At 27.2% G+C, this 10,255-nt stretch overlaps 3 protein-coding genes across 3 annotated transcripts; all 3 read right to left on the bottom strand.

The window, feature by feature from the left end:
* Positions 1–1,775: 1,775 nt before the first annotated feature.
* Positions 1,776–2,909, bottom strand: LOC17882104 (F-box/kelch-repeat protein At5g49000). Its single transcript, XM_006286654.1, has one exon. The coding sequence runs from the start codon at positions 2,907–2,909 to the stop codon at positions 1,776–1,778; it is 1,134 nt and encodes a 377-aa protein (XP_006286716.1).
* A 986-nt stretch (positions 2,910–3,895) lies between these two features.
* On the bottom strand, positions 3,896–4,273 carry LOC111830013 (B3 domain-containing protein At4g05630-like). Its single transcript, XM_023780354.1, has one exon. It carries the CDS (start codon positions 4,271–4,273, stop codon positions 3,896–3,898), a length of 378 nt encoding a protein of 125 aa, XP_023636122.1.
* A 1,267-nt stretch (positions 4,274–5,540) lies between these two features.
* Positions 5,541–6,219, bottom strand: LOC17881538 (putative B3 domain-containing protein At4g12617). The gene has a single exon (XM_006286577.2). It carries the CDS (start codon positions 6,114–6,116, stop codon positions 5,742–5,744), a length of 375 nt encoding a protein of 124 aa, XP_006286639.1. The 5' UTR covers positions 6,117–6,219; the 3' UTR covers positions 5,541–5,741.
* Positions 6,220–10,255: the final 4,036 nt, after the last annotated feature.

Raw genomic sequence — 10,255 nt, 5'->3', positions numbered from 1 at the left:
TTAAATTACGTAGGTTCTTAAAGCAAAAACAAATTAAGAAAAAAATGTCAGTTTTTGTCGCAAGTCGCAACCACTTCCAACGTATCAACAAGGTTGTCTTGCGCCATTAGCAATTTAAGAAATAATAGGTTAAGCTGACTTTGATTGAGATATGATTTCTAAATTCTAAATGAATATGTTGCCTCTTTGTATTAATTTTGTACTATACTAGGCATACTTTGTTATTATAGGTCTTTTTAAATATAATCTTGACTTACTGTTCTAACAAACAAACAGCTATCTAATTAGAGACTAGTGAGTATATATATATATATATGTTGAGATAATCTAGTGCTAGTGGTGTTGCCACCACTACACGTCTCGAACACGTACGAGAGTCCAAATTCAGTTCTCGATCGGCCAGGTTTGATAAAAATATTTACATACACACATATACTAAGATTATTTGCTACATAAAAACATAAAATAATAGTATAATGTTTTTTTCAAATTAGCCAAATAGTGGAAATCTAAACCCTAAAACTAGATTATATATAAATAAGGCCTAAAAAGCAAATCCTAAATCTAATTAAAAAATAGTCTAATTCCCAAATCTTAAATCCTAATCCTACAAATTTAATTATATAATCATTAATACTAAACTATAAACCCTGACAATTGTTTTTCAAACACAGTATTTCATTATTTGTAGATGTTCTTAGTGAACAATGTTCCTGGTTGTTGGTTTGTTTGAGTTTTTTTAAGAAAATATGTTGAAAAAAAGATAATGTTCAAAATTTTATAAACATTAGAAAACCTCAAAACAATAATCAAAAGTTATAATGAAGATTTAAAGTATATACTTCAGACTAGTGGACGGTATAGGGGGAATTTCAAAAATACCCCTTTTCATATACCTCTTTTTAAAAATACCCCATTTTCAAACTTTATCAAAAACCCCACTAAAAATGTTGAAATTTATCCAAATATGTGTGTAAACTTATAAATATATACACAAATTATCTTTATATGTGTATAAAACTTTATATACCTTTCATAAATAGCGTAAAAATAAATTATAAAAATCTTATAAAAACCTTATAAAAACCGTATAAACCCTTTTAAAAACCTTTTAAAACTTATAAAAACGATTTTAAACTATTTAAAACGTTTTAAAATATTTGTATCGAATCTCCCCGTAATAGTTATTATATAGAAGTACCTTATAAACTATATAAAACTTTATAATTTTTTATATTTAAAAAGGGGTATTTTTGAAAACAGATAGATAAAGGGGTATCTTTAAAAAGAGGTACAACAAAAGGGGTATTTCTCAAAAATTCTCATAAATATACTCGAAAACAAACGTATTCGAGCTATTAAAATGTTTAAAGCCGCCATATAACTATGATTGGTCTAATAAAACATATGCATTTCAATCATTAGGTCTGGTCCTGCGGAAACCTGAAAGACTCACATATCTTCGGGCTTACATTTGAAAGTTTGGTCTGGCCGACCAGGGCTATAAGCGGTAAGTCTTGGACATTTTTAAAGACGGCAAGAAACAATCCAGAGTGAAGAAGGCCTTTGTAAATTAAGGAGAAAAAACAAAAAAGGTGTGTTGTTCGACCAAACTCTCTCAAGAACGCATCCAACTAATAGTTCTTCTTCAGTTCTTTCTTCAAAGTATGAATGTGAAGAGAACTCTCTAGTCTCTAAATATACAACAAAAAAATGCTAAAAAAAATCCATTTTCAAGTTCAGCAACCAAGATTCACCACGTTTGAGTCAATTCATCAAACAGTAGCAGAAAGAGCACACAAGAAATCGTAATACACAGGGACAGTAAGCAAATCATCAAGCCATTCGACCTTCCCCCAAATCTCTTCACTGTTGCGCCTTTCAAGTTCAATCACCGCACACCGAATCACCTTATTCTTGCGGCCATTATACTCGTCCCACAATACCGCCATCTTTCCACCATAATCCACCAATTTAACAACACCGGAAAATTTGAGCAGACCTTCCAAACCCTTCAACTCCATCCACTTTCCTATCTTGGAATCATACCATTTAAATGTATTATGATAATGGTACCAATATAGCACGTTACCTATAACGCAATGAGAAGTCCCTAGCCATCGGTCAAAATCCTCCAGATAATGAACTGATTCCCATTTACCTTCTTTTGGCTTGTAGACCACAGCCTCCTTATCCCCGATCATGTAGACTCCTCCTTCCATCACCATGCTCTTGTATACAAATATTTCCTTTATGGAAGGGGAAGGCAACAGGCCAAACACCGTAGGATCCCAAGTTTCAGTTTTTAAATCAAAAACTCCCATAGAAAAGGCGGACTTGGAGCCTTTGAGACCTCCTACATATATCTTCCCATCAAGAACATTGGGAGATAAGTTAGTCCGGTCCACCTGCATGGTTGGACCCTCGCGCCACGTGTGAGACTTGCAGTCTAGGATTGAGACCCTAGACGAAGGCCCGTCAACGTGGGATCCGCCAAAGTTGTAGATATTACAACCAACGGCTACGAGACTAGAAAAGTGCGCAGGGTGAGAATATGGATCAGTTGGGATTGGGATCAAAAGCGTGCAACTTGTTTTCTTGTTGTCTACGGTTTGATTAGGGTTTATGGAGAGAGTGAACCAACGTTTATTAGGTTCAGGAGGAAAACGTAAACAGACATAGAGACAACTCTCAGTACGACCTAAGAGTGACCGAGTCTTGTAAAGCTCAGGTGAAGCGAGAAGAGATCGGAAGCTCTTGGAAACTAAGGAGAGAGTTGGATAGTGCAATCTCGAGACACGAGCTAAGCAGCTCAATATCAAATCATCAGGAAGTGAAAGAATATGTAGCGTCTTCTTCTGGTTTTTAACCAACGGCTCCTCTTCGTTCTTGATGGCCGGTGATGACATTGGCAGGTTGATCATGGATTAGGGTTTTACACAAGAGAAAGCACAAGGATCTCTAGAATAAGTGTTTTTACTTGTTACAAAAGTCAGACTAATCCCCAGTCTTGGGCCTCAGCCCATACTTACAAATTTACAATCGTATTAATGTGTAGGAGTAGGAGTATGTTACTAGAAGGGCAAAAATATAATCCCTAAATGGCTGATGAGTTTGCTATCTCTTTCGCTATTATGTTCTTGTGCAGGATGTTTTTGTAAGGCCAAAAACGTTTATGGTTTTGGGTGTCGATGAATTTTATAAAAACTACAGTTTTGGTTATGCATATTAACTCATTCATATTTAGGGGCCGAGACCATATTCATTGTGTTTTGCGAATGGTTTTGAGAGAATGTACTGTGTAGCTTGTTTTGAAAATCGAAACAATTGGTGTAATCTATCAATTCATACATTTGTTAAATAATTTACCAGGTAAAATCTTCATTTTACTACTTTTTTTAATAACACCAACATAAGATATATATAATACAAGATTAGTATAATATATATGTATAATAAAATTAATTTAATAAAAATTAGTATTATAATATTATATAATCTTAATAATTATTAAATAAACTCCAATAAAATTTGTAAATTTCAATAATATGACTTTAAAAAAAGGTTTGTCTTGTAGTGTATCGCGTACTAAAATTTAGTTATATTACTAAAAATAGAAATCTCCTTTATAATTAACTTTCATGACAAAAAAAAAGTATAAAAGATGGTCAATCCCTGGATTGGTTCATATTGACTAATCATATCATCTTTAAATTTGAATGTCAAAGAATTTTTAAAAAAATTGGAGAAATTTTTTCGCTCAACTCATTATAATTAGGGTATTATTAATAAATATTTATTATAGAAAACCAGAAAAACAACTTAATCAATACAATATGGAATAGAAAATGTAAATAAAAAAGAAACTAAAAACTTGCTCCATGATGAAGATGAACTAAGCAATCAAGACTAGTTCGAAATTAAATCTACGGTGAAGATTATCCCACCAAAACACAACAGTATCTCCTGTCTTGCAATGTTTTCGTTCGAGAACCATACTCCATCCATGAAAATGATAGTCTCCATTTCTTTGTCTTTTTAAGGTAAGAGTTGTTACGACGTCACTTTCAACATCATAAAAGTCTACGTACCCTCTGAAACGATACATACTCAAGAAAGGAAGCATCCTTGTTTCTGCCGACACTCTCGGAACCGTTAATGTATTACTCGTGCCTACGTCTGATGGTCTCAACGTTAGCAGGATGTTCCATGGGTTGTTTGCATCGAACTGCTTAATTGGATCCGTCTCATTAGTACCTGCGTCGTCTGCCATGATGAACAAAAAACAGATATATGAGTATTAATGTTCTTTGCTTTGTAGTATATTTTAAAATTTGTTTACATGTGCTAATGATATTTATAGTGACAATACAAGTTGTGTTGAGTGGGTAATTGTAATTAAGAGCTTGTGACTATAACCAGATATGATTTTGTTTATTTTGAATATCATTGGATTCACTTTTAATTGAACTTTTTGTCTCTTGACTAATTTTATTTAGATTTCATTTATTATGACAGATAAATATTTTTATCTTTAATTAAAGATACTTTTATCTAATTAATTGACTGAACACTTGGTAAATGTGGCAGATTTTCTAACATAAAAAAAAAAATTAAGTAAAAAGGTATAATGGTGCACACACAAAAAAAGTAAAGAAATTATTAATTAGGTTATTAAATATATTTCTTTTGTTGTATTATGTATATCATATTTTTCTTTAATAATCGTTAGATTTCATGCGAATAATATTAAACACTATAAAATACATGTACGTCTTACGAATATATTTACTTAATTAAATTTGTTACTTAATGAAAACGTTTTCTACCTACAATATTATGGCGTCTAATATTTTCAATCCATTAGATTATAGGTATATCATGTGTTAAAAATATTTAATTTTGATTTATGTTGACTGCGATAGAAAAGAATATTAAATTAAATTTACGACAGATTTTTTTTTTTAAATCCCATTGTTTATACTTTTTTTACAATTCATTGGATTATGCTAGGAGATCGACTTAGATAATAAGATACTATAGATAAATCAACAACGAAAGGACTATATGACATACCAAAGAAATCACGAAGATTCAATTATTGAGAAAACTAAATTTAGAGGATTTTCAATATTGTTTGAATATCTTTGTTTATAAATTTTTGCATGATTCATGAAACCTAAAATCCATGTAAATGGACATATAGTTTGATGATTTTGTGTTGGAAAAAAGAATACTCATTTATGTACCATCGGTATAATTGGAGTTTTTATTTTATTTTATTTTTTTAATTATTTTTTTGTCGCCGTATAATTGGAGTTTATAAACTTGAATCCTTGATGCAATTGAAATTAGAACATCACATATATTGCATACTAGTTAATTCACCGATACGTTACGTCATCTAGACTTTCAACATTACAATATTGTATTGATAAAATTTAGTTCTTAAATTAGTGTTTCCAAAATAGAGAATCAAATAAATAAATTTAAAAATCAATATAAATTGATATCAAACATATAGAATATGTCAAAACATAAAATTTGGAAAAAATTAATTACCAAATATATTATTATCTTACAAAGCCAAATAGATTTATTTATAATTATGATCACTAGAACTAGACAACCTTTTAATAATAATTCATTTCAATAAAACGAAACCTAACCGGACTTGATCAAGATAAAAGCCGGTTTACATATTATTCGAGAAATGAAGTTGTAAAGATTAACTCCATCAACTAAGCAACCTGTTTGAAATTAAGTCTAGTGTGGTGGAGATCCCACCAAAATGCAATTTCATCGCCTGCCTTGTAATTTTTTCGTTGGAGAATAGTTTTCCACCCATAAAATTTGAAATTATTTCCTTCTTCTCTAATGGTAAGAAATGTTGTAATCTTAGTATCGATATCAAAAAGTTCAATCATCCTTGGCTGGTCTTGAACTTGTAATAGTTCGACGACATCACTTAAATCCATGAAACGAAATAAGTTGGCTTCTAGTAACGGTTTTGGCATCATTATCGTATTACTCGAATTTACGTCGAATGGTGACAAAGTTATCACCATGTTATATGGGTTGTAAACCGCATAAGGTTGATCCGGAAAATCCGCCATGATTTAGAACAAAGAACACAAAGATATATGAAAATATGTTTTCAATGTTACTTGGTCTCTGTAAAGATTTATGTAAGGTTTTGTATTACAATTTTGTTTGTGTGTGAAGGATATTTATATTGACAATTAGATGTGTTGGGTAAGTAACTGTAATTAAGAGCTTGTGACTATAAAAAGATACATTTCTTTTTTGGTAGTGAGATACAATATTTTCTTTTATAATTATCATTAGATTCACTATCAATTGAGCTTAAAAAATTAATAAATAAATCCACATTTGGTTTTTTTTTTAATTGTTAATCAAATTCTTACAGATATAACCTAAAAGACTTAATTACGTTATTTCTTTTGAATGTATATTACTTTTTTTCCCTTTGTATCAGTTTTTATTTCTATTTGAAATATTTTGGTGCATGTAATTGCGAGCTTGCGAATAATAAACAATATAAGATAGTGTTATATAAATATATATGACTTACGAATGTATTTACTCTTTAGATTTGTTACTAAATAAAAACAATTTTTTGCTCAAATATTATATCATGTATTGTAAATAATAAATTTTGATACATGTTTGTGTGTGTGAAGGATATTTATATTGACAATAAGTTGTGTTGGTAAGTAATTGTAATTAAGAGCTTGTGGCTATAAAAAGATACATTTTTTTTTGGTAGTGAGATACAATTTTATTTGATAATTATCATTGGATTCACTATTAATTGAGCTTAAAAAATAAATAAATAAATGCACATTTGGTTTTTGTAATTTTTAATCAAATTGTAACACTTGTTATTGTTAAAGTTAATGATTTTGTAACAAAAAATCATAATAAAGTACACCTAAAAGACTTAATTACGTTATTTCTTTTGAATGTATATAACTTTTTTTTTCCTTTGTATCAGTTTTGATTTCTATTTGAAATATTTTGGTGCATGTAATTGCGAGCTTGCGAATAATAAACAATATAAAATACTGTTATCTATATATATATAAAGTTAATTTTTCTCTCTTCTCCTTAAGGCACCTCATCATCCTAATCATCATCTCATTTTATAATTTAATTTTAAGAATTAATTATACCATTTTATCATTTAATTTTGAGATTTAGACATATATAAATAGTTTCTTCTAAAAGAAATATGAAAGGTCTTTTCTTATATTTTATATTATAAAACTAAAAAAGATAATTGATTAAAAATAAAAAAACTTACTAATTATCGATTATATAATAACTAATATATGAATAATAGATTATACTTTTCAAGTGACTGCTTTATAATGAATATATATCAATTAAAAATAATATGACATAAAATTTGATTATATTTACACAATGTAAACCTAAATTGTAATGAGATTTAACGAGAATAAAACAAAAAGTGAGAAACTTTGAGAATAGAAATCTATCTAATTTATGTCTCACAAAATTCTCCAACATAAATGAGATAGGTTGGGACGAAACATGAATTCTTATTTTAAAAACACATATAAAAATGGTAACAAGAAAAATAATATTTTCCAATAAAAATTTAACTAACTTTTTTCAATACATCACATATGGTAAACTAATAAAAAAATCAAAAATTAACAATATTTCATAAAAATTTGAAAATTAAAATATAAAAAGAATAATTAAATTAAATGAACTAAATATAAAGTAAATTATACTAATATGTTAAATTTTAAAAATTTTCCATATGAAAACACAAAAATATATAAAATAGAAAATCATAAACGAATATATAATAGTATAAAAATAATCATAATGCGGTATAAATTACGTCCAGTCCAAAAAAGAAAACGTAAAATAAAAAAACAGTTATGACAATATATAAAGAGATAATGTAACCAATAAAAAATATAATAATCCGCCCAAAACCCCCAATATCATTTTCAACTTTTAAGGCCAACATATTAAAAAAGTTTACAATATTAACATCTAGATTTATATTTGGTAGGAACCCTAATAACACATGTTTCTTTATGATTCTCTACCGCATTTCTGCTTACACCCACACATTGACTTATAATATATACACTTAATTTGTTAACTAATAATGAAGCTAAAACTCAACAGGTTTTCTATACAAACACAATCTAAAATTAAAAAATAAAAGTATGGTATAGTAAAAAAATAAATAGAAAATAAAATACGAACTAATTACTCATAAACAACATAATAAAACTCACGCGCGTAACGTGGGCAACTGACTAGTATCTTATTATATAAACCTTGGTTTTCAAAGTTAGCCATTAACAAGATCGTGACACGTGTCAATTATAAACTATAAGATATTGACACGTGTCGTAACTAATTTTGTTAATATTTGGATAAGATAGAAATATTATTAACCCTATCGAAAAGGAAATATATAAAATAAATTTTATAAAGAATTATATATTAAAAATTATTAATAAATTAAACAAATAACCTAATCTCAGTTATGTCAATTTGGTTTATTAATAAGATAGGGATTTAAAATTTATAATTAACAAGAATATACGGCGGTTTTTGTTTACATAAGAGGATTAAGGTTTCAACTTTAATTTTACAATTAAATCAGGTTATTTGTTGGTTTGGGTATATAAATGATAAATAAAAATTATGGTTTATCTTTATAAATTAAAATTATGGTTTAAGTTTAACAATTAAACGAGATTATATGTCGAAACTTGGTTTTTAAATTTACTAACTCACGTGATCATGATAAGTGTCAAGTAAAAACATAAGATGTCGCAACGTTTTATATCTAATTTTGTTAATATTAAGATAAAAATAGAATTTTTAACAACATTAAAAAATAATTATAAAAAATTAAAGAGAATTTTTGAGAAATACCCCTTTTGGTGTACCCTTTCTCAAAAATACCTCATCTATCTATCCATTTTCAAAAATATCCATGTTTAAATATGAAAAATTATAAAGTTTTATATGGTTTATAAGGTACTTCTATATAAGAACTACTACTTGGAAGTTTGATACAAATATTTTATAATGTTTTAAAATATTTTAAATCATTTTTACAAGTTTTAAAAGGTTTTTAAGTGGTTTTTAAAAGGGTTTATAAGGTAAAGGTTTTTAAAAGGTATTTATAAGTTATTTTATGCTATTTATGAAAGATATATAAAAATTTAAACATATATAAAGGTAATTTGTGTGTATATTTATAAGTTTACACACATATTTGGATAAATTTCAACATTTATTGTGGTTTTTTTAATAAATTTTGAAATAAGGGTATTTTTAAAAAGTGGTATGGAAAAAGGTATTTTTTATAAATTAAAAAGTAAAAAATTTGATATTTATAAAAAAAAATGTGTAAGCTTATATATTTAGACACAAATTATCTTTCTATGTGTGTAAATTTTAAATACCATATATATACCTTTTAAAAACCTTTTAAAAATTATTTTAAAACATATAAAAACTTTGTAAACATTATAAAAAAACTTATAAATGCCGTTTAGAACCTTTGTAAAACTCTATAAATATTTGTATTGAGTCTCCCAATAGTAATGTTGATCTAGATGTACCTTATAAACTATATAAAAGTTTACAATTTTTCATATTTGAAAAGAGATATTTTTAAAATGGATAGAAAATTGGTCTATTTTAAAAAAGGGGTACACCAAAAAGGGTATTTCTCAAAAATTCTCTTTCAACTATTAACCTAATTTTTGGTTTTGCGAGTTGTAGGTTTTACAATTATAAGGGTTATATGTTGAGTTTATAAATGTGCATTATAGTTTAGATTTTATAATTAAACGAGATTATTTATCGGTTTGGGTTTACTAAAGAAGAGTGAGATTTAGGTTTTACAATTAAACAAGGTTATTTCTCAGTTTTGGTTCATAAAGGAGAATTAGGATTTACAGTTTACAAATAAATTAGATTTTGAGTTTAATTAAATACATAATTTTATTCATGATTTTATTTTATAATATGTTATATTTGTTTAATTTTTAATTTATGTATGAATGTATTATGCCATTGAGCAATTTCATTGTCTAAAACATAAGGGTGAATAAAATATTTTTGAAAATATTTTTTTTAGCTTAAATTAAAGATAACAAAGTTCAATATAAATCGTAATATAGTAATATTTTTAAAGAAAATATGTAGTTTTTTATAATTCGTA

Source organism: Capsella rubella, unplaced genomic scaffold (genome assembly GCF_000375325.1).
Source record: "Capsella rubella cultivar Monte Gargano unplaced genomic scaffold, Caprub1_0 scaffold_6, whole genome shotgun sequence".
Taxonomy (NCBI): Eukaryota; Viridiplantae; Streptophyta; class Magnoliopsida; order Brassicales; family Brassicaceae; genus Capsella; species Capsella rubella.
The sequence above is the reverse complement of the archived record's forward strand: the minus strand, read 5'-3'. Positions and strand labels throughout refer to the sequence as shown.

What these genes read in the sequence shown, in the direction of transcription:
- LOC17882104 (XM_006286654.1), bottom strand. Translation starts at nt 2,909, where the DNA reads ATGTCATCACCGGCCATCAAGAACGAAGAGGAGCCGTTGGTTAAAAAC.
- LOC111830013 (XM_023780354.1), bottom strand. Translation starts at nt 4,273, where the DNA reads ATGGCAGACGACGCAGGTACTAATGAGACGGATCCAATTAAGCAGTTC.
- LOC17881538 (XM_006286577.2), bottom strand. Translation starts at nt 6,116, where the DNA reads ATGGCGGATTTTCCGGATCAACCTTATGCGGTTTACAACCCATATAAC.